This window comes from Myotis davidii, unplaced genomic scaffold (genome assembly GCF_000327345.1).
Source record: "Myotis davidii unplaced genomic scaffold, ASM32734v1 scaffold309, whole genome shotgun sequence".
NCBI lineage: Eukaryota > Metazoa > Chordata > Mammalia > Chiroptera > Vespertilionidae > Myotis > Myotis davidii.
In genome coordinates this window covers 1,831,912-1,856,747 of record NW_006383013.1, presented here as the reverse complement: position 1 = coordinate 1,856,747, position 24,836 = coordinate 1,831,912, and the positions used below count along the sequence as shown (strand labels likewise).

Genomic DNA, 24,836 nt, shown 5'->3' with positions numbered 1-24,836 from the left:
ATAAAAGCCTAATATGCTAAGTGTCAGGTTGTCCGGTCATCCATTCAACCAATCAAAGTGTAATATGCTAATGATATGCTGCGACCGGTCGACCGGTCACTGTGACGTGCACTGACCACCAGGGGCAGATGCTCAATGCAGAAGCTGCCCCCTGGTGGCCCCAGCCAACCTCCTGCAGCCCCTCCCCCTGGCCGCTGCCCCGATCAGGAAGGGGCCTAATGGCCCCAAACGGCCCCAATCACCAGCCAGGCCAAGGAACCCCACCCATGCACAAATTTGTGTACTGGGCCTCTAGGGGTTATATAAGACAAATTAAGCCTTCATAAAGTAAAGCCATTGAATGTGTGTATCTGTATACAATTTATGTATATTTTTTTCCATTTTGCTATTTTCCCCAGATACTAAGGAGGCAATGAGCTGAGCACAGAAGAAATTATTAATAGTAAAAGAAAACAAAAATTACAAAATTTTCTAACCTTCATTCATTCAATACTTCTAAGTACCCAATCCATGTCAATCAGTTTGCTAGGGGATTGATCAATCCATGCAGTAGTGACAAAGACAGCCTTGCCCTCACAGAGATTAGACTAGTAGAAGGGGCAGACATCGATCAAGTAATTACATCTGAGTCGTCAAGAGGGAGTGCAGGGGGCCATAGGAAAGCCTAAGGAAACAGCCAAAGCTGTCTGGGGACAGGCCCTTTGCAGTGGCAAGTACATTTATAAAACCCTCATTTTCACAAAAGGGAAAATCTAGCTAAATGCAGTTGTTGCCACCTAACACTGTAATAAATCTTATTTTGTGAACTAACCTTATCAGAAGTTTTCGCTTTTTTGGTGCTTCACTTTTATCACATTGTTGGAATTCTTTCATGTTAGGCTTTTATCCTTAATGTGTTTTTCCTAGGTTCTAAAAATGTGGTTACGAAGCAAGAAAAATAAGAGGCAAAGGCAGGTTGCAAAGCTTGTCAGCCTCTCAGGATGAGGACGTACTAGACAGGGTCTGCGATCCTTCTAGCGTGTCCCAGGTCCTACAGTGGGAGCCCGTGCAGGCTAATGGAAAAGGCTCTGGACCAGGGGTAGAAAGATCTGGATTCGAATTCTGGCTTTTACACCAGGGGCACTTTGCTTAAACTATCCAGTCTCTCATAGATACAGAGAAAAGACTGATGGTTGCCAGAGGGAAGGGGGTTTGGGGAACTGGGTAAAAAAGGTGAAGGGATTAAATACAAATTGGTAGTTATGTAAAGTACAGCATAGGGAATATAGTCAATAATATTGTATTAACTATGTATCATGCCAGGTGAGTACTGGAAATATCCGAGTGAACACTTTGTAAAGTATATGACTGTCTACACACTATGTGGTACACCTGAAACTAATACTAAGTAATATTGAATGTAAACTGTAATTGAAAAAATAAAAATTTAAAAATAAACTGTCCAGTCTCATCTTCAAAATGAGGGGGTTTAGTCTGATTTGCTAAGTTCTCTTATAATGCTAATATTATGATTCTATAAATTTACTGATTGCCTTAAAATCTCACTACCTGCAATTAACTGCAATTAATGAGAAGTCAAAATTTTGCTTATTCCTTAGAATTATTTCTCAGCCTCTCTTGCAACTGCAAGTGACCACAGGACACAATTCTATTCAGAAGTAAACAGAAATCTGCTGGGGCCTGGGAGAGAAGTTTTGCTTTTCTGACATTAGTGCCACCCTATCTTTCTTTTGTCCTTCTTCCGGCCGAGAAAGCTGTCCACTGGGCCGCATGTGGCTGGAGTTGCCAAGAGATTCCTAGGTTCAAGGTCACAGCCCTCTGATTCTACTACATCCTGCAACGAGCAACAGTGCACCAGGAGTCTAGGAAGATATATACCACGTATTCCAATCCTCACACTCTAATTACTGGCAATATCCAGGCTTTCACATCTCTTGAGGTAGTGTTTGGTCTCTGGGACAGATCTCTACAGAGATGGGTTTAAGGTTTTCTCTTATTAGAACAAAAGCCATAAATTCATGAGATCCACCTTGGCTGGTATCTCAGTGTCTTTAGGCAATCTTCATGCCCATTCCTTATCAGTTCTCTTTCAAAGGCCTTACACAAGCTATTTTCATACTTTCCTGTCCCTCCCACACACCCAAACCCATCTGTAGGCCCTTCATTCCCGCATGTGTCCTCATCACCCTACACCCCAAGATGGCTGGGAATTTGTTACATAAACCCAGTCACCTGCTTTTCTATCTAAAATCTCATCTGGGTCATCACTTGGCCTTCCTTTCCTTGTATTAGGGGAGACATGCCCACCTCCTTCCTAAAGCTCACCTTCCACAGGGGCTCTTGATTAACCCTCTCCTGCCTTCTCTGGGACGTCAATCATTGTTCGCATCGTTGCGCTCTCTCCCCTCTGATTTTTCTGCGGTGTGGCTTCTCGTTATTTTTCCCTCCCTTGATAATCACATCCACCTCCACACCTGCAGATTCCAGAATCTGTCTCTCTGGCAAACTAAACACTGCCTGCCAACATCACGACATGGATGCCTGTAGACGCCTCAACTCCAAACCTGGTCCAAAATTTAATACTCTCTCACTCTAACACTCCTTCATGTTCCTGGCTACACTCTCTGAAGAAAGACGTAATGATGCTCCCAGCTTTTCAGACTCACACCTTTGGAGATATCTTTGACCCCTGCCTCACTACTAGCAGTCAGTTGGCAATCCTTATTCATTCTCCCATTCTGTCCATTCTGGCCACCTAGCTGTATCTAGCTACACTTCCAACCTGGATTACTCAATAATCTCCAAAGTGACCACTGCGTTTCCTCCCCCTGTTCCCTCCAATTCATTTCATGCAGTTATTTTTCTAAAGGCCAGCCTGTTCACCTCCCTTTCCTTATCAAACGTCTCCTATCGCCCACACTCAAGTACACAAGAGTCATGGAGAAAATGAACTTTCTAATATATGATATGCAAGGTAGACCCCAAAGGGAAAGAAGAGAACTTAAAACAGATTTTATGAAAAAGGGGAATGTCTCTTTGACGTCAATGGGCTTGTCCCTAGTATGTAAATTTCACAACCCAATTAACCTAATGGTGTTGGATTTCTTCCCAGTGGATTTAAGTTGAGAGGTCATGAACTCTGGACAACTGGCACCCTGGCAAGACTGAAACCAAGGAGGTTCCTCTTTACCCCCACACCCTCCCTGCCCTCCCTCTTCCACAAACACGGCAAGTCCCTGCTGGGATCGCTGGGTGACAACGGGTGATTTGTTTGGGTGACTGAGGTATACGATGGGCCTGCAATAACTGCCCAGGGGCTAAATGTGGTGGCTTTGGGTTGCAGCTGTATTAATTCTATGTATTCTACTGACCTCTTGAATTCACTCTTGTTAAAAAGAAGAACACATAAAAGTTTGAGTAATTGCTGAAGGAGCAATTCTACTGAAAGACAGGTCAGGCTTGACCTGATGAAGGAACCCTAACTCTACCCAATCAGCTGAGTGAGCTTCCCCAGCCCCCGGCCTGCCTCCAAAGGGTGGGAAGAACAGCAAAGAGAAGGGGAATTTTCAACTTACATTCCTTTAGTAGGAAATTATTCGGGACTTGAACTTCTCACCAGGAATCCAACAACAGGAGGAGTTCATATTGGGAACCTTTTAAACTGCAGACCTGTTAGTTGAAGCATTTTCAAGCTATCATGCTGGCTTACTACAGAAATTTTACTTTTTACTATGTGTTGATATATTTCAATGTAACTGAAATAGGAAACAATAGTGAACATTTATTGAGCACCTATAAAGCACATTCCAAGTGCTTCCCGTGTGTTAACCTATTTAAACATCCCAACAACTCTGTAAGGTCAGTACTGGGAACAGTCTCCCTTTACAGAGGAGAAAGCTTAAGTACAGAGAGGTTTAAGTAACTTGGCTAAAGTCACATAAAAATTCTTGACTGCAGATTTTCAGCTTTGGGTGCACTGTAGTTCTGAAGTTAACTTCATTCATCTAATTAATACTCACTTTCGACCCATTTCAGAGCCCTGTGTGGGCAAACACTGAACTGCCAACTTGTGGTCCCAGCAATAGTGCTATCAGAGGAATGGCGGCCTCAAGGTACAGCCTGTGACCGTCCCTGTGACGTAAGCCCCAGAAGAAGAACACTCCACTGGGTGACCAGACCAGATTCTTAAGTCCAACTGGTAAAAGTATCAAAAGACAGGAAGTTTAGAGAGACCTTGCTTTTCCTATCCCCATGCTTCCTCTACCCTGAAACAGAAACAGTCCCGCCCTGGGACTCATCCAGAGGAAAACTGTCTGTCCGCTTCTCCTCTGTCACACCTGATCCTGTCGTATCTGATCCTCCTCACAGACGTGACTTCTGTCGTTGGCGATACTGGGAAATGGTCACTGTGTATGCACTGCCCAGAGTCTTTAGCAATAAAGCGCAGTGCTGAAGAGCCTGGCCTTGGAGCCAGACTGTGGTTGCTTATTACAGAACTTTTAACTTTTATTATGTAGTAACATATCTCAACATAACTCGAAATAGGAAATAATACTGAACATTTAGGTCTGAATCCTATTCCCACCATTTGCACAAAGTTCCTTTACTTCTCTGTATCTTAGTCTCTCCATCTGCAGAGGCAGGAACAGTAACAGTACCTACCTCAGAGCAGAGGTGCCACTTAGAAGGCCTGGTAGAAAGGAAATGTTCCCTGAGTGTCAGCTATTAGTGTCATCACTATTTAAACTCTCCCCAGCCTGCCTCACACCTGACCTGTGCGCTAAGCCCACCGAGTCAGGCTCTGCCCCGCGAAGGAAAGCCTGAAACAGCCCACTGCTCTGCTTACACCTGGGGAGGCGAGTTCACTTCAAGGTAAAGGGAGTAAGAAGCCCACTGACACGGGGATGCAGGCCACATGCTCCTATCTAATGTTACCAGCAACACAGCTCACATCTGGATCCCTAGTTGGCTCCCAAGGATAGTTTCCAATTAATTAGTGTGAACTCCAAGGAAAAACAGTGAGACTAACTGGTACTTCCAAACACCAAAATATGCATGAGACCAGAACCTCGAAGAACACAACTAAGTCCAGAAATGAAGGGGACAGGAATATTCCTAAATGGCAAGAGGAAGAGACAGCAAAGAGGATACACCTGTAGTTTACATGCAGAAGTACACACATCCCTACATGTGCACTAACTCTTGTCAATGAAGAAGAGCCTGTGTACAAGACAAGAGCACAATTACCTGACACCAATGTGTCCTACATAAATGACACTGAGGGCCTTTCTAAGAATGAATATACAGGTACACAGTTAGAATAAACTCCATTTTAAAATTATCTCTGCAGCTGTTTTACTAAAGAAACACAAGTTTTTTAAGGATTTGAGAATGCCTAATTTGGTGACTAACTTGAGGCAACCGTGGAGGTCCGTCTGCCCCAAGTTCAGTTCCTGGGGATGGGCAGTAAGTCAAAGCACTTACTACAGAATTCTGCGTACTCAGCTGGCAGCAGGAAGGTCTGAGGGAGGATGTGGAAAGCCTTGAAACCATGCGTATGCTGCATCCGAATGATGTTTTTGTACAGTCGGTCCTTTCGGGTTAGTTCATATGACCTAAAAATCATAAAAGTACTTCCATTTCAGTCAACTCCAACTCAGAGGCGATCCAATGTTATCACACCCTGAAGAGTTCACATTCATGGTTCTAGAGCAGTCACTGAGAACAGTAGATCCCAAATCTATCACTGTCAACCCCAAAGGTTTTTTCATCATTTTCATGGAATGGATTTCTTTGGTCAGGTTTAGTCATTAAGGTATACATTATGTACAATAAAATTTGCTTTTCTTAGTGTATTATTCTGAATTTGAACAAACACATACAGTTAGGTAACCACCACCACAATCAAGATTTAGACAATTCCAACATCCCAAAAAGTTACCTCAAGTCCCTTGCAGTCAAACCTCCCAATCACCTCCAGGCCCTGGCAAAGACACCTGTTTTCTGTCCCTGTATTTTGCCTGTTCCAGAAAGTCAATTAAAGGGAATCATGTGATGTGTGTATCCTTGTGAGACTGTCTTCTTTCACGGAAGGTGACACACACAATTGAGATTTACCCTTGTGGTTGCATGTATCAGTGTTTCACTCTGTTTTATGGCTCAGTAGTGACCCACCGTTCAGTTATCCACTCACCTGTGGAAGGACACATGAGCTGTTTCCAATTTTTGGAGATTATGAATAAAGTCAAATAAGCATTTGTGTATAGGTTTTTATTTATTACTAGAGGCCCAGCACGCGATTGAAATCGCACGAGGAGGCACCCTGTGGGGGGCCAGGACCCGTGCCTGATCCGCGTAGCCCTGGCCGCAGTGTTGTGTCCGCTGGGGTGGGGGCAGGCGCTCCTGTGTGTTGTGTCTCCACTCCAGCCCACCCCCACCTCCAACCTCCCCGTGGCTGCAGCACGCAGTCCTCTCCAGCCCATCTTCGGTCGTGATGCTCGGCTAATTAGCATATTTCCCAGAAAAACATTAAGGCTGGATCTACGCGAGGCAAGTATTTCCAAATGGCAGTAACAGCCCTTGGCCTCCAGCCCCACTTCATATCACCTAGCTACACAGGCAGGGAGAGAGCGCAATGGGCTCCAATCAGGGGTCTTGATATATAATTACTTTTTAATCCTTATCCAAGGATACACTTTTTTATTTGATTTTAGAGAGAGAGGAAGGGAGCCGGAGAAAAAGAGAAACATCGATGTGAGAAACAATGATTGGTTGCCTCCCGTACACGGCCCGAATGAGGATTGAACCCACAATCTAGGTTACGTGCCCTGACCAGGAACTGAACCCGCAACATTTTGGTGTATGGAACAATGCTCCAACCAACTGAGCTACCCAGCCAGAACAGGGATTGTACAGTGGGGCCTTGACTTACGAGTGTCCCGACTAATGAGTTTTTTTGAGATATGAGCCGTCTCTCGGCTGATATTTTGCTTTGAGTTGCAAGCTCAAAAAAATTCGGGTTACGAACCAGCTTCAGATACCCCACCGCTAGTTGGCACAGCGAACGTCACAGTGATTTGACATAGGAGTAATTTGAGTTATGAGCTCCGTCACGGAATAAATTAAACTCGTAAGTCCAGGCCCCACTGTACTTCTATTGTTATCTCTAAGAAATGTTTACCTAATCCAAAATCATAGAGATTTTCTCCTATGTTTTCTTCTAAAAGTTTTAGTTTTAGGTTTTATATTTAAATCTATGATAATGTCAGGTGCCTTTAAAAGGAGCAAAGTAGCTACAAGAGATTACCTGGGAAAATGGTTAACCTTTTGTGCTTCAGAGAGGGTGCGAAGTAAGAAGGGCTTCAGGTGGGATCCTGTCCACATTAGGTTATAGTCAGTGCTGCTTGGGTGAACCTGAGGACAGATAAAAGGACAAGGTAAAAAAACATCAACGATAACCCCTCCCCACGAAGAGCCATGCAGAAAAGGCCAAAGAGATTTTTCATCCACAGAGTCTTCGTGGGGCGGCCCAGTTAGGATGTGAGCCTAGCAACACAGAAAAGTTAAGGACATAGAACATGGGCTTAATCAAGTTTAAAGAATTGGAGTTGGGAAAATCCCAGACATAAAAAGTAGAACAGCCGGCTGGTGTAGCTCAGTGGTTGAGCACTGACGCATGCACCAAGAGGTCACTCGTTCGATTCCTGGTTAAGGAACATGCCCAGGTTGTGGACTTGATCCCCAGGAAGAGGCGTGCAAGAGGCACCCAATGGATGTTTCTCTCTCATCAGTGTTTCTATCTCTTCCTCTCCCTTCCTCTCTCTCTAAAAATCAATAAAAACATATTTTTTAAAGTAGAATAAATTAATCCTTCTCTAGAAGTCCACAATTTCTCTTCATATTTTTGCATATCCAAGTATGAGAAGAAGGCCCAACTCCAAAACTCCCTTTTCAGGGTATCCTTTTGTTCTTGCAGAGGCTGCACATAAAGTACTGATCAGATATAGTAGCAAATCAACTTAGAATCCACTATTCAGTCATTCATAATAATTTATTTGTACATTCATTAAACAATTCTGTATTCTGAGTCTATGATGTGGTAGGTGCCATATTGAGAGAGAGAGGAAGGGAGCCCTGGAGATGAAATAGCAGCAAGACAGTATATAAACTGGTACCAGAACTTCAAAATGCCTACCTCAGACTTCAGCCTAGGATAAAGAGTTGGCAAGCATGCCTTTATCAAGTGTCTCAAAATCTCTACAGTGGTCCTAGCCAGTTTGGCTCAGTGGATAGAGCTCCAGCCCTTGGACTAAAGGGCCCTGGGTTCAATTCCAGTCAAGGGAAGGTACCTCAGTTGCAGGCTCAATCACCGGCGAGGCCACCAATCAATGTGTCTCTCTCATATAGATGCTTCTCTCTCTGTGTCTCTCCCCCTCTCTTCTACTCTCTCTAAAAATCAAATGGGAAAATATCCCTGGGTGAGGATTAACAACAAAAATCTCTACAGTGGAAATGTGTCCAGCATTTTTGCCTGTCCCTTTTGATGTCAAAATCCCAATTTTCCCCATTTACTTTGGGAATCACATACTCTTTGGTTTTAAAGGACCTGCCAATCATCTGTCCCTCTCTCCCCCGAAAGAGTGAATCCATGACCCAAGCTGAGCCAGTCACTCTATCTCCATAATGTGATTCTTGAGTGAAGAAAGGCACAAGGACAACGAATGGAGTTGAGTCTCTTCCACGTGGTGCCTACAGGAGATGGTCCTGAAGCTTCCCGTCCTAGATCCCTGGAGCTGTCCTGTCTCTCTCCTTCCAAAGGCTGCTTTTGCAGTTTTTTCTGATCCTGCTAACCATCTTATGAGCACTTTTCCTACAAATCCCTTTTGGTGTATGTTAAACAGAGTCTGTTTCTGGTGTTTGCAATCAAAGAACCTTAATTGGGTAACAAACAATTCCTTATGGGCAACTCTGCCTCTAGCCTAAGCCTATAAACTTAGCAAGTAAAAAAAAAAAGCTTTTAATTGTGGAAATGTCTTCCATGAATTGCATGGAATTCAATTCAAGTTCTCCCATCACCACTAAGCGTTGGTCCCAAGTACTTTCTAGCGTTGGCATGGTAACTGACAGTCAGGTGGCTAGGATTTTCAGCTTCTGGACAGGTTAGGTGAGTAGTCAAAATGAGCTTACTTCATGAAATCCATGGGCTGTCAGAATGCTGCGGACCAGGCGACTGTCTGTTCGCACAATCTTGTAAGACAAATGATAACGTTCTAAAGAAAAACATAGATTCAAGTTCAGTAACCAGAAAGTTCACTGTAGAGACAGAAATAAACTGTTAGAGGGTAGCTTGCTTAATTACACTCGATAATATTATACTGCTACCTTATGCTACTATGATACAAGTAGGGGCTGCAGATTTCAGGGATTCTTAACCTGAAATTTGTTGGGAGTTACTAAACATGTATAGGGAGAAATGACATCTTTGTTTTTGTGAATTTCTAGTTGAAATGTAACATTACTTTCAATTAGGAATATAAGCAACCATGCAGAGTATTATTAGCAGTAACCACCAGTGACCCTGCCACCAGTAGAGATCAAAAATTTTAATGTTATTTTACAGTTGTTACAGTTATCTCAAAGTATCACTTATTCTCACAGTCTTTAAAAACTACGGAAATTAACAGATCTACCACTAGATCATTATACTAATCAAGGCACATATCTAGGTTTTAAAAAATATTATGATAATATTTCAATATGATTTCCTTTGTAGTTATATATAACTTTTATACACTTACCAAACATTATTCTGATTTAAAAACATTATTCTGAAAAGAGACTCATTAGGACCCAATGCACTAAAAAGGTTGAGAACCCCTGCTCTAGGCAGCACTCTGTGTGCAATCCTTCTGATTACCAGTATCTCCGAGACCAGAGGTCAGAAACTGGTGACCTGAGGGCCAACACCAACCTGCAGACATAGTGTGCTCATTTCTCATTGTGCTTTAAAAATAAAATTGAATTAATGGTGAACCTTTTAAACTTGTCAACCTTTTAAACATATAAAAATCTAGATTTCTGGGTGTCTCTCTCTCTCTCTCTCTCTCTCTCTCTCTCTCTCTCTCTCTCTCTCTCGGCAAGAGTCCACTGCGGAAGTGCAAGTGCTTCCTCCAAGACAGGACCACACTGCACTCACTCATATTTCCTGCCTGGCACCTGCAAGCATTCTGTGCTTGTGACCCCTGTCTAAGGAAAGTCTGTAATCATGTGAAATTTCTATATATCCCTATTCCTGAGGACTAACATTTACTCTGGCTCATTAAATTCAACCTCTTTCTATGCACACTACAAATTGCTTGAAAAAGTTATCTAAGAATATTACAGAACAATGTTTTAAAGGACTACATATTGCCTTTGCTCTTAGGGGATACATACTAAACCAAGTATTTGGGTATGAAGCATTTAAACTAATTCTCAAATGACTACAGGTCCAGTGCATGAAATTCGTGCACGGGTGTGGTCCCTAGGCCAGGCTGGCGATCAAAGTGCAAGCGTCTGGGCCCTGGGCAGCTGGGCCCCTACCCTCCCCCCCGCCCCCCGCAAACCCTCCTCAACCTGAGTCACGGCACCCGAGTCCCCACGTGGAGATGCGGTGAGTGCGGCCTGATGCCGCGGGCCAGGGCACAGTGTGGGCCTCTGGGCCACCCAGCAGCACTGCACAGAAGGCAGGCAGGCAGCACACTCTCTCCCAGCCAGCCTTGCAGACCGGCTCTTGTGCTCCCTGAGACTGCAGCCTGGCTCACCCAAAGAGGCCATGATGGTGTGGGGCAGGTTCCTCTCAGGGGCTTCCCCAGCGCATGAGCCCTGGCGTCCTGGGGAGAAGGTAGCAGGGAGTGAGAGCGAGCTTAGGGACACCTCACGTTCTCACCACACCTCTGTCCCCGTCACCCCCAACCCCAAGTAGCCAGTGAGAGGTCACAGTGCTGTCGCTGATGCTCTGCACCATCCCCAGTCGAAAGACTGCCCAAGGGGACAATTTGCATATTAGGCTTTTATTATATAGGATGGGGAAGGGGGGGGAGAGAAGCAGATATGGCAAAATGTTAATAACTAGTGAATCTATGGAAAGAGTATACATGTGTTTATTGTATTATTCTTAAAACTTAGAAAAATGAAAGAATATTAGGTCTTTTCATTATAACTGTGATCACTAACATCTCCAATTTTGCACTTGGCAAAGAGCCAAAATGTCAACTGCTGGAGACCAGGAGTGCTCCAATTCTGAGCCTGTTCTGCAGTGCTTGCCTCGCAGAACCAGGCCACAGGGAAGGTGATCAGTAAAGTGTGTGGAAAAATAGACGATCACATGGGACTGGAGGAAATGGGGGGGATAATAACAGAACGAGGATGTCTCCGGAACGGAACTATCAGGGTTAAAATCCTGCCTCTGCTACTTCCTGGCTGTCATCCTGAATAAGTTCCTCCATTTTTCTATGCTCAGTTTTCTCACCTATAAAATGGAATTGATAACAGATACTTACCTCCTAGGATAATTGAAAGCACTAAGTCAGTTAACACATTAAAGCTTGTATACTTGTTGATACATAATAAAAATGTTTATATAGTAAAAACTTTATAATTTACAAAGTAAATTTATACATTTTATATAGCAAATACAAAAATAAAAATGCTATTAATACTTTCTCCTACTTCTCCTGATATAGAGGGGAAATGTAATTATGACTGTACTCAGTGGCAGCCTGATTCTCAGTATGTAAGTAGTAAGCAGTGACCAACTCCTTTTAATCCACATCTACTAACTGACCCAACTCAGATACACTGAACATGTTCCAAAAGGGGAGTGTGAGGAAGGCAGGGTGGGATGATATAGAGCAGCTGTGACTCTGGTGATTTTAACTCAAATTCAACAGTCCTGTGACCAATAATGCTGATTACCAGTAAATGTTCGACCAGAGGTTATAAATTGGCGACCCAAGGGCCAAATCCAGCTCATCGACATGGTTTGTTCACTCCTTATGGTGTTTTAAATGTAACACAGAATTAGTTGCCAACCTTTTAAAATTGGAACAATTCATATAACAATCTAGATTCCTGGGCTTCTCTTGGAAAACCTGGTAACTCTAGGCTCTCTCTTCCCTGTCCGTCAGATGGAAACTGGCAAGTGAACATGCCCACTGCCCTCCTTGCCTACTAGCAAACGGCCAAACATCCAAAATCGTAGCCTCCAAACCCACATTGCCTCAAATCCACCATGAGCCTGTAGAATTTCCTCTTCTCCAATCGCAAGTATCCCGGGAGGCAACTTGAAGCGCTAAGACCCCTGGCAAGTTCCAGGACTAACTGTAGGCAGAGCAAATAAAAACAAGGAAGCAATAATCTGTCAGCACAGAAACATCTAGGGAATGGTGAAGTGCCCTAAGGGTTTGGTCAGAAATAACATGGGAAACTAGAATGAAGACAAAACTGATGTCTTGACTTTTAGAATACAAGAATAACCCCTTCAATGGCAACATAGTGTAGCTTGCCCTACTGTCAGAAAATTACAGCTGCACTGTTGAACATGGTAGTCACTAGCCATGTGTAACCACTGAGCACTTGACTAGAGTGAGAGAGTAACTGATTTTTTAAAAATTTAATTAATTTAATTCATTTGGAAAACTTGTCTGGAATAACCTGAGCATAAAAATTTATTTTTCAACTATAACATTTATGGAACATATGTTTCTGTGGATTTCAGAGAAGGAGAGAGAGATAGACACATCAATGATGACAATCATCAATCAGCTGCGTCCTGCACGCCTTCTGCTGGGGATCAAGCCTGCAACCCGGGCATGTGCCCTACTGGGTCGATGCTTGACCACTGAACCACACCAGCTGGGCTCATTTATGGAATACTAGAGTCCCTGCCCACCGTGTGCGCCTCGCCATGCACGCAGCCTCCTGGTGACCAGTCTTTCTTTGGTCCTTACGGCATTAGGGCCACTGGGTTTTTATAATATAGATAAATACAGATCAAGTACTCCTAAAAAATTTGACACTATATTGAGATGTGCTATAAATGTAGAGAAGGAGAGAGAGATAGACACATCAATGATGACAATCATCAATCAGCTGCGTCCTGCACGCCTTCTGCTGGGGATCAAGCCTGCAACCCGGGCATGTGCCCTACTGGGTCGATGCTTGACCACTGAACCACACCAGCTGGGCTCATTTATGGAATACTAGAAGCCGAGTGTGCGAAATCATGCAGGCCCACCCACCCGTGTCAGAAAATGCTCATTCTCGTAAATAAATAAATAAATAAATAAATGTAAAATACACACACAGGATGTAAACTATCTCAGTGATTTTTTTATATTGAGTAAATGTGGAAACAATATTTTGGATTAAACAAAATATATTAAAACTAATCTCACCTATTTCTGTTTACTTTTTCAATGAAGCCTGGAAATTTTACATATGTAGTGTACATCATATTTCTATCAGGTGCTGGGCTATCCAAATGCAAATTTATGAAGCTGACACATTAGAGGCAAATTATAAAATGATACTTCATTCTATAAAAGGATTAAACTGAAAATATCTGTTGCCTTTAAAATGAAATCCCATTTACATGTTCAAAGTATATACAGTTTGGGGGGGGGGAGAAAGGATCTATTGTGGGGGAAAAATATGTCCTAGAATATTTAATAAAGCATATGAAATCATACTGTACCAAAAATTTTAGCAGTGAATGCAATGAAACATTTACTAGATAACAGAACAAACAAGGTTAGCACCTAACATGAGATCAACAAAAGATAATTAATGCCCCAGATACACTTCTCAAGAGGATTTAACACAGGATTATTACCTCAGCAGACCTATGTCAGCTATTTAGGAGAGCAAAGAGAAAAAAATAGACCAAGAATGTTTAACAATTCAGAAATCTGAGGCAGATTTATTATTATTCAAACTGTTCTTCACATACAGAAGGTGAAAAAAATTATTATACAACAAGGAATGGGGAAGATAAAGAAAATTCAAAAACAGACTTTGAGAAAAAAGCTTTTTCTTTAATCACAGGAATGTGAAAAAAAAGAAAAGAAAAGAAAAGCCCAAAATCTTACAGATTCCAGAAAATAGTCATTGCTTGAGTAAAGGAAAAACTGCAATGATGGATGCTAATTCCCAGTATATGTTAGGTATTCTAAAAAGGAAGGGTCTGCCCAGCCAGCATGTCTCAGTGATGGAGTGTTGACATATGAACCAGAAGGTCACGGTTCGATTCCTGGTCAGAGCCCAGGCCTGGGTTATAGGCTCAATCCCAATGTGAGGCGTGCAGGAGGCAGCAGATCAATGATTCTCTCTAATCATTGATGTTTCTATCTCTCTCTTCCTCTCCCTTCCTCTCTAAAATCAATAAAAACATATTTTAAAAAAAATTAAAAGGACAGGTCTGCCCACTGCCATGAAATACATAGATTAATTTATGTGACAAGCACCCCCAAAAAAGTATGTTTGGGGGGCATTTACTTCTGTTTTTTTCAAACCCACATTTGACATTTTGACTCATGTCATATTTCGATTTTGAGGGTGTTTCTCAGTAAATGTTAGCAACTCTTTTACTGCTCAGGATTCAGACTATAAATGAACCATGTTCCTTTAAATGGTAACCTAGCAACTTGGTGAGGGGATTAGAAGACAAGGACCCCTAGGGAGAGAATATTCAATCCCACCATCTTCTAAACTCTTGGCTCATTATGGCAAGGACAGACCTTAAATTAATCTCAAAGTACAGCAGCTCCTATTCAACAAGTAAAATAAGTTTTGAGTGTGTACTATGTACCAAACATTACGTAACATTTATTTCTCACAATGCCTGCAAAATAGGTATTACCTCCACTTTACTAGCAATGAAATGAGTTAAGATGGCTTCGCAGATGAATTTTATCAAACATTTAAAAAATTAACAATAATCCTTCTTAAAACTCTTCCAAAGAGAAGGGAACTTATCCTCTGAGGCTAGCATTACCCTGATACCAAAGCCAGATGAAGGCATCACAAGAAAACCACAGACCCATATCCCTTATAAATACAGATGCAAAAATTCTCAACAAAATACTAGCAAACCAAATCCAGCAGCATAAGGATAACATACCATGACCACCTGGGATTTCTCTCAGGAATGCAAGGGTTGTTCAACATACAACAGTCAATCAATGTAACCCACCACATTAAGAGAATGAAGGAAACAAAACAGAATCATCTTAAACGATGTAGAAAAAGCATTTTAGAAAATCCAACACCCTTGCATGATAAAAATAACACACACACACTCAATGAAGGACTAGAAGGGGATGTCTTCAACACGCTAAAGGGAATTTTGAAAAGCCCACAGCTAACATCAGACTCAATGGTGAAAGACTGGAAAGCATTCCCATAAGATCAGGAACAAGACAAAGATCCACCTTTCACCTCTTCTATGCAACATTGCACTAAAAGTTCTAGTCAAAGCAATTAGGCAAGGAAAGTAAACAAAAGGCATCCAAGTTGTAAGGAAAGAAGTAAAATGATCTCTACTTGCAGATGACATGACCTTATATACAGTATAGATAATTCAAAAGAACCCCCAACACACACAAAACTATTACAGCTAATGAGTTCAGCAAGGTTTCAGAATATAAGGTCAACATACGAAAATCTAAACACTGACAATTAACAACCCAAAAATAAAATTGATAATAATACCAAATTTATAATAATACCAAAAAGAATAAAATATTTAGGAATAAATTTAACCAAAGAGCTACAAGACTTGTACACTAAAAACTGTAAAACACTGCTACAAGAAATTATAGAAGATAGAAATAAATGGAAAGACATCCCTTATTTGTGGACTGGAGAACTTTTAAGATGGCAACACTCCCAAAAGCAATTTATAGATTCAATGCATTTCCTATCAAAATCCCAAAGGCCTTTTTGCAGATATTAAAAAGCTTTATCCTAAAATTCATATGGCATTGCAAGGGACTCTGAATAGCCAAAAAAAAATCTTAAAACAGAAGAACAAAGTTAAAGGATTCACATTTCCCAATTTCAAAACTTAGTACAAAAGCACAGTAATTAAAATGATAGGTACTGGTATAAGGATAAACATACAAATCAATGGTCTATTCAGAGTCCAGAAATAAACCCATATACCTACAGACAACTGATTTTCAACAAGAGTTCCAAAAGCATTCAATAGAGAAAGAATAGTCTCTTTAAGTAATTATGTTGGACAAATAAGATATACACATGCAAAAGAATGTAGACCCTTACCTCACATTAAAAAAGGTAATTCAAAATGGATCAAACACCATTTATCTCCAATATAAGAGCTTAAACTATATAACTCTTAGAACAAAGCATGGGGATCATGACCTTGGGTTAGGCCACGGTTTCGTAAATATACCAAAAATATAAGCAACAAAAAAACAACTACAGACAAATTAGACGTTAACAAAGTGAAAACCTTTAGCTCATGAAAAAATACTATCAAAAAAGTGAAAAGACAAACCACAGAAAAATTTTGTAAATCATATATCTAATAAGGTTCTAATATTCAGAATGGATAAGGAATCTTATTACTCAACAACAGGAGGACAAGCAACCCAATTAAAAAATAAGCAAAAGCCTTGAACAGACATTTCTCCAAGGAAGATATATTAATGAAAAGATGCTCTATGTTGCTCAGCCTGTGGTGCCTGGCTCGATTCCCAGTCAGGGCACATGCCTGGGTTGCAGGCTCAATCCTCAGTAGAGGCATGCAGAAGGCAGCCAATGGAGTTTCTATCTCTCCCTCTCCTTCCTCTCTAAAAGTAAATAAAAATATATATATTTTAAAAATATGCTCTAGGTCATTGGTCATTACGGAAATACAAATCAAAACCACAGTAAGATACCACTTCACACCCACTAGTATAGCGATGATCTAAAAAACAAAAGAAATGTTAGTGAGAATGTGGAGAAATGAGAACTCTCATATATTGTTGATGGAAATGTAAAACAGTGCAATCACTGTGGAAAACACTTTGGCTGCCTCAATCCCTCCCTCACAGCCGTGGGAGCCTCGATCCCAAGGCTGCAGCCCTGGCTTCGTCTGGAAAGACGTCCAGACGTCCTTCAAGTCGATTTGCATATTACGCTTTTATTATTATAGATATCCAGAAGACATGAATCCACAGAGACAGAAAGTAGATTAGGGGCTGTCAGGGCTGGGTATTGACTACTTAATGAGTACAGAGTTTACTTCTGGGATGATAAAAATGTTCTGAAACTAAATAGTGGTGATTGTTGCACAACAAGTGGTGAATGTACTAAATGCCACTGAATTGTACACTCTAAAACAGTAAGTTTTGTTTTGTATATTTTACTACAATAAAATAACAATAAGCACATGTATACATATTCTGAAAAAAAATTCAAAAGAGAAAAAATAATATGCAGAAAACAATTCCAGAAACCCTAATAATCCTTTCAAGTATAATAAAGATAGTCTTCTCATGGCCAAGGCCATTTCCCTATCTATAGGTGTTGTCAATTTCTGCAGAACAAGGTTGCCAGGGCCATGCCCCAGCCCTACCTTCTGTGGAGAAGTCATACTCACCTCCAATTACTCGAATGTTGTTATCCTTGGTCAGAATTGCCTCAGCATGGAATACCAAAATTGGAATTCTCCTGCAGCCTCCAGTCCACATGATACATGGATGATCCCTACAACCATAACAAAAGGTTTTATTAATTTACAACTCAAAATCTGAATTAACTGCCGAAGCAGATTACTGTGGTTGGCTGCTTAAAACCTTTCCCCTCCTTCTAAAACAAGAACCCTAAATGTCCTATGGGAAACCATTCATTTTCCATTTTTAGCCATGTGGTTTGTTTAAGATTAATTCCATCCCTGGTCCTGGGACGAGCCTGGACTGGCTTCAGCCAATTAGGACATTCTATCCCCCAATTATAGTGGCTGTTTCAGGGATGAGCACATAAGCCAATTGGAGCCAAGTAAAGGTCAGGTGACACGTTGTAAGACCCTCTGAGAAAGCAATGCTTTTTCTCTTCTCTGGCAGCTACAGAAGAGATGGCCACTCGTTCCCTTGATGGTGTAAGAGACTGAGGGCTGGAAGTGCTGTGAGGGAGGGATTGAGGCAGCCAAAGTGTTTTCCACAGGAAACCAAATTCTTACCAGTACCCCAATTAAAACCACATATTTTGTGACCTTGACAGGAGAGTCTGGAGATGCTAGTAGGGTTCTTGAATAGGGAAATATGTGTGATGAAAAGACTTAGAGCGAGCAAGTGTGAAGACAAGAGACCAGGTGGGAGCTACTTTATCAGTCCAGTCAAGAGTGAGGGCTGGAAGTGCTGTGAGGGAGGGATTGAGGCAGCCAAAGTGTTTTCCACAGGAAACCAAATTCTTACCAGTACCCCAATTAAAACCACATATTTTGTGACCTTGACAGGAGAGTCTGGAGATGCTAGTAACGGAGGAAGTCAGTGGGAGCCTGATTAAAAGAATGAGAGAAAGGAGATCCTAAGTGGCACACTTAGAGCTGCAGAATCAAGTCTTTCCTAAATATGAACTAATGAAGTCCCTTTATTTTTAGGACAAAAAATACAGTTATGTTTTAGTCCCCAGTACACATAAAGAATCCTAACAAATAGATTCACAATAATTTATATATCATTTGAAACCCTATAGTCCTTTTTATTTAAAAAAAATGTTTTTATTGATTTTAGAGAGAGAAAAAGGGAGAGGGAGACAGAAACAGCAATGATGAGAGAGAATCATCCACTGGCTGCCTCCTGTGTGCTCCCTATGGGGACCGAGCCCTAGACTGGGGCATGTGTCCTGATGGGGAATCAAACCATGACCGCCTGGTTCATGCGTCCATGCTCAACCACCCACTGAGCCACACCAGCCTGTATAGTCCTTTTTTAAGGCAATTCGATGACCCCATCTTAAAATTCTGAGCTAGGAAACCAAATTCTTACCAGTACCCCAATTAAAACCACATATTTTAAATAAAGCCTTATTAAATGCAAAAACAGGTATTTTTCCTCCAGAGAAGAATCCCTGACTTTATTTTCTTTCCTTAGCCTCAGAAAATCTCCGTTTAATCAATTTACTCAAAGATTAGGAAACCTGAACCTCCTTAGTGCAGGAAGGTAGAACAGGAAAGAGGTAAATTACCTGAGTACCTACTATGTGCCAGGAAATAAACTAAGAGCTTTCCTGATATCTCATTTATTCCTATTGCCCCCACTATGAACTGAGGAAAAGGTGTTCAGAGAGGTTAAGTAATCTGCCCAAGGCTGAGTAAAGGAAAGATATATGAACCCAAATGTCTGTGCTCTTTCCACCCTTCTGACACCCTAATCACATTTCGGTGATGTTCTGTATATGGAACACCTTAAACTCAACTCTTTGGGAACTTAAACCAATCAAATTTATTAAATGGAATTAAGACCCACTGAGCCAAGATTCAGTTCGCTCTCAAAAACTCACACGGCGCCCTAACCGGTTTGGCTCAGTGGATAGAGCATTGGCCTGCGGACTCAAGGGTCCTGGGTTCGATTCCAGTCAAGGGCATGTACCTTGGTTAGGAAAGCTTTGAAGAACAGCAACAGATTAAACAAGGTCATGAAGCAACTACAGTCATAGATATGATCAGTATTATGAGTAGAACTAGTAGCCCGGTGCACGAAATTCACTCACATTAAAAGGGAATTAATTGCCCTAACCGGTTTGGTTCAGTGAATAGAGCATCGGCCAGAGGACTCAAGGGTCCTGGGTTCGATTCCAGTCAAGGGCATGTACCTTGGTTGCGGGCACATACCCAGTAGGGAGTGTGCAGGAAGCAGCTGATCGATGTTTCTCTCTCATCGATGTTTCTAACTCTCTATCCCTCTCCTTCCTCTCTGTAAAAAATCAGTAAAATATATTTTTTTAAAAAAACAAAAAAACTCACATGGCCACACCCTTAACCACAAATCTCAAGGCCAAGTCAGACCCTCCCAACCCAAGTTTAAAAACATCCATACTGTGAATGAATAGGCTGCAGACTACCAATTTTAGAAGGCAGCCTTTAGACTTGGGAATGAGCTGCCAAAAGCCTTTTAGTGAGGAGAGCAGAGAACACCATACCTAGCTCATTTCCTGCTTTGTAGAAATGGAATGTGGATGCTTGTTGTCCTTGCTCTTTGACCTGGATGATTGAGCCCACTTGTGAGAAATGGTGCTTACAGGGTGCATTTTTTAGCAAAGATTTTTTTTGTTTTGCTTGCTTTTTTGATCTTTAACACCTACAATACGTGGGCATGGGGTCAAGCTATTCCTGTGATCTCTTCCAACTTTAATTTTCCACTATATTTCTAAGTCAGAGGATAGATAGAGGGGAAAACAGGCGGCCTATCCAGTCTTGGGTAGAAACTCTGGAAACTATCCGAAGTTCCTTGTCAACCTGGCATTAGCTACAAACTGGCACCACTGTGCCTTATCACTTACACACAATGGAACACTGCGATAAGACAGGGGTATCAGAATACAAACAGCAGATGCACAGCTGAGAAGAGCCAAGGCCCTGACTGCACTCACGCTGTGGAAAGCCAAATCCCTGAAGGAGAAATCTCTTCACTTACAACCCATAAAAATATAAAAGAGGTAGCAGACAAATTATTAATTCAATAAGCTCAACTACAAAATACTTAAGGCAGATGCTAAATTGCCATTAAAACCATGCTCCCACCAGGTGGTGCTACAGGGAAAAGATTCTAAATGATTAGGAAATTAAAAATTGGGACCTTAAATTTTCTTTTGCACAGAAACTGGAATAGATTAAGAAAATATGCCTTACAGGCATGAGAGGACAGCATATTTGAATGATTAATTATCAAAGAAGACCAGTTTTATGGTTGACTTTACTGAGAACCTAAGAACGTTTTGGGTTTTAAGAAGCAATTTCATGAGGAATATATTCTTCTTCACCCCTGGGATGCAGCCTACATAACTCAAAACTTCCATGCCTTAGTCATACCACTGTCCCTGCTGGAAATGCCACTTAATCCCACTCTCCAAGGCCTTGCCCCGCTCCCCCAGCCCTGAGTGATACCTTCTTTCTCTGAACTCCTGGACCACTCATTGTATAATCATTTGTTGATGATCTTTTATTTTTTCCAAGTAAATGTTGATGATCTTCTCAACTGATACAAAGCCAGCTTTTATTCGGGAAATTAAAGTGACTATTTTTCCAGCGACAAAAGCAGCATCAAATCCTTTTATGAAAGTTTCCATATCTATATATAAACTTGTATTTGGGACCCCCAAGCAAAATATAGAAAAAGAACCCCCTCTACATTTACCATCTGAAATAATGCCATGCAGAGTAAGGACTGCCTGGACCGTTTCTAGTCCTAAGGTCTAGGCATTAACTACTTTAATACAGTCTCGAAATCGAGCAGATCTAACAGATGTCCCTGGATATGCATCTTTGCATCAAATCAACTTCCTTAGATGATTTAAGGCCTTCTAACTTCCAAAAAACTTTAAAAAGTAAGCCTATTGCTCTAAGTGTGAACAAGATTGACTTAAGATTCCCAATGTATAAAACAAGTGTCTAATAAACAAGACGAGCTGATGGAGCAAGATTAACCATCAAAATTCAATAGCAAGAGGGTGAAAGAAGCAAAACAAAACAAAAAATAAACTTCACGAGGTCCATGAATTTGGATTGGGGGGACAGGGGCAATGGGGGAGGGGGATATTACACTTTATTTCACTCATTTTTACTAGAAATTTAACATTTTTCAATTATGAATATAGGCAGCAAAGCACAGCACTATTAGAATTATCCAAAATTAGATTTTTATACCGTTTTACAGTTGATGCCAGTATATTAAAACATCATTTACATTTATCACTACTTCTAAGTTGTGTTAGCTATTAAACTTGCCACTAGATTACCTGTGATCATAATCTTCCTCATCTGGTGTGATGAGGCTGGATAATGATTTAGCATCTCTCCTCCTAGCAACCAAATGGTGACATCACACATTGTAGTCCAGACATGTACCAGTATGAAGGTCCCAGTATTCCCCATACTTGTCAGGCCCAACCTCTAAGCCCACTAAGAAGAAAAATATTTATGGAGTAAAACAATAATCTTGAAATTAGAAAGACTGATGCTTGGAGAAGAAGTTAAAATTCTATGAAATGAGTAAGAGGCAGCACACAGAAAGCAAGATGTCATAGGAGGCAAATGGCCACAGGGAATTGTCCATTTAATTATCCTGAATGAGAATGACCCAAATATAATGTCAAGCCTCTATTATTTTCTACAACTTAACAGTGATGAGAAGCCTTTCCCCAAAGCTTTATTAATGCTTCAATAATTTTCTCAAGTTACAATATTAAATAATGAAAAATCTTCCACTTTATAAGAAGTCCACTTTAAGTTCAATATTAAAGCAAGTAAGAATAGTATGTTATACGTGTACCGCGCTTTACAATTTACACAGTAATTTCATAGACATTATTCTATTTGATCCTAAACACACTCCTACAAAATAGCCTGGGAGATATTATCCCCATTTCTCAGGTAATACAGCACATATCCAAGGGGACCTGCAGAAAATCTTAAAACGAATCTTAACTATAAGCCAGCTTTTCTCTTTGTTCTCTGTCAAGTAATAAGGTTGAAGGAGGCAAAATAGCAAAGTGCTTCAAAATTCAGTAAAACTAGGTCTGAATCTCAATCCATCGCTTACTCTCTACACATCCCTGAGAAAGTCCTTTGGTATTTGTGAGGACAAATTTAATAAAGTGGGAATAACAGCAGCTTCAGATTAAATGAAATACAGTAGTTAAAGCCCATACCATCATCTATAGCAGCTGCTCTTACCACTAGCACTTACATTTTTATTATTTTGAGTCTCTTACATAAAAGAACTCAGGAAAGCACTGTTGTTCAACAGACCCAGCAAAGGCGACAGCATTCTGATGTACGGCCCCTCAATGACTCTGGTAAGTCACCTGACCTCTCTACATGATCATCATTCCATCATTGTAAAGATTTTTGAGAAAGTAACATAACCAGTTTCACAGTGTTTGGAGACCTACTTTTCTTCACTATCTAAAACATTTCAAAATCTCCTATGTTAGAAGCCCCGATCAGGAGCTGACTAAGAGCTACTACCTGGAACACCTAGAGCCGATGTTCGTTCACTCACAGAGCCTTCTATCTCATTTCGGATAAGGACCAAATAATAAGATCTTTCATTAGATCATGGGTAGAAGCTAAAACCAGAATCAGGAAATACCAAAGGAAGGACACTGGGTGGAAGGATGTGCCTAAGTAAAAGAGAACGCTTTCCCCACCCTCGAGGCAAAGGCTCCGAGGCAGGCGGGCTCTTACTTACTCTTGGCTTACCACCTCCTCATCCTCTGAGGACGATGCCGTTTCCTCCAGGTCCCGGGCCATCACGATTGGCATGTCCTTTAGGGTTTGTCATGCAGTCAGCAGACGGGGGCCTCAGAGACCTTTCCTTGCAGAGTCACTGGATCAAACAATTCGGGTGGCACAGATACCTGTAGGGAAGCCAAAGTTTGTGAAACACGATGTGACATCTGTTTGTTCATGATTGCTGATGATCTTCCAAGCAATGAAAATGAATATGTACCTCACCGGTGCCCAACCTCTAGGTGCTTACCTTCTATCACAGTGCCTCACATATGCCTCCCCCAAATCAAGTTTTTTTGCCCAACCGTACTGTCTGTCCACTATGTATCCGAAGAACTGTTATTACGTTTGAGTTTTTCATTTTTCTTTTATACACAGTATCTATCATTCACCAAAAGGACAGACTTACCTAACTTTTAGGGAAGTCTGAGGTAGGAGGAGGATTGCCTGAAACATATATTCCTTGCTGCTAAAACCTGACCTGGGTTAAAAGTAAAAACTCAAGATTTAAAAAACTTGTAAATATTTATTTGGTCTCTTACGACAAACACACAGATAAAATGCCGTCAGGTTGCCACTAAAAATTCAACTACTGAACCAAAAGATTAATATATTCTCCTGAATCGAGGTCATAAATAACTGGGGGGAAAAAATGTCCTTCCAAACACTCAAAAACTACCGTCCCTTGCTAAAAATCACCAACTATGATTGAATCTCAGACATTAAAATTAGGATGTTTTCCATTTCTAACAAAAATTTCCCACGGGGTAAAAGTATATGTATGTTGTGCCTGAGCAAGGAATAGAAAATAGATCAAGAAAATGAAAATATTCAAATGATTATCAGAGATGATCACAATTCAGAGATAACCACTTGATGTAAATCTCTCTAAACCTCCTTTTGCTATGCATTCCTGGATACGGTGAAATTATAAACGGAACCAAAAAATGCCGGCCCGGATCATGATCCCTGCAGACCTTCCGCGGAATGGGCAGTACCCAACCACCTCCAGAGGCGTTCTTCCGAGGACTCCCCGCAGGGTTTCTCCATCTCTCCCCAATGTTGGCACGTCCTTCCAATTAAAACTGAACGAGGCTGCCTGCAGGGCGGGGAGAGAGCGGGCAGGACATCCGCAACAAGATGAGGGACACTCGCTCTAGGGATCAGCCCATCAGCCCCACCCCTGCTCACCCCAATTCCCGGTAGGTCCGCAGATGCTCCCCGCGGGAAGGGCGCAGGCAACTCCGCCGCAGCGCGCCCGGAAACCTACCGCAGCCCCCGGACTCCGAGCGGGAAGTGCAGCCGACCGCGCCCGCCCAGACCCGGGAGCGCACCT

At 41.5% G+C, this 24,836-nt stretch overlaps 1 protein-coding gene across 9 annotated transcripts in view; it reads right to left on the bottom strand.

Moving 5' to 3' along the window:
• Positions 1–24,784, bottom strand: part of TTLL5 (tubulin tyrosine ligase like 5) — a 269,203-nt gene extending 244,419 nt beyond the window's left edge. For 4 of the 9 annotated variants that reach the window (XM_015558041.1, XM_015558046.1, XM_015558042.1 and 1 more), the window contains exons 1-6: positions 24,692–24,784; positions 23,460–23,628; positions 17,651–17,757; positions 9,187–9,269; positions 7,307–7,413; positions 5,485–5,615 (exon numbers count right to left, since the gene is read on the bottom strand). In XM_015558041.1, coding sequence (XP_015413527.1) covers positions 5,485–5,615; positions 7,307–7,413; positions 9,187–9,269; positions 17,651–17,757; positions 23,460–23,533 — 502 coding nt within the window. In that variant the 5' untranslated portion in view covers positions 23,534–23,628; positions 24,692–24,784. Of the gene's footprint in view, positions 1–5,484; positions 5,616–7,306; positions 7,414–9,186; positions 9,270–17,650; positions 17,758–23,459; positions 23,629–24,691 lie in introns of those variants that run through there. The other 5 variants (XM_015558045.1, XM_015558043.1, XM_015558048.1 and 2 more) reach the window with 3 other exon arrangements.
• Between the last annotated feature and the right edge of the window lie 52 nt (positions 24,785–24,836).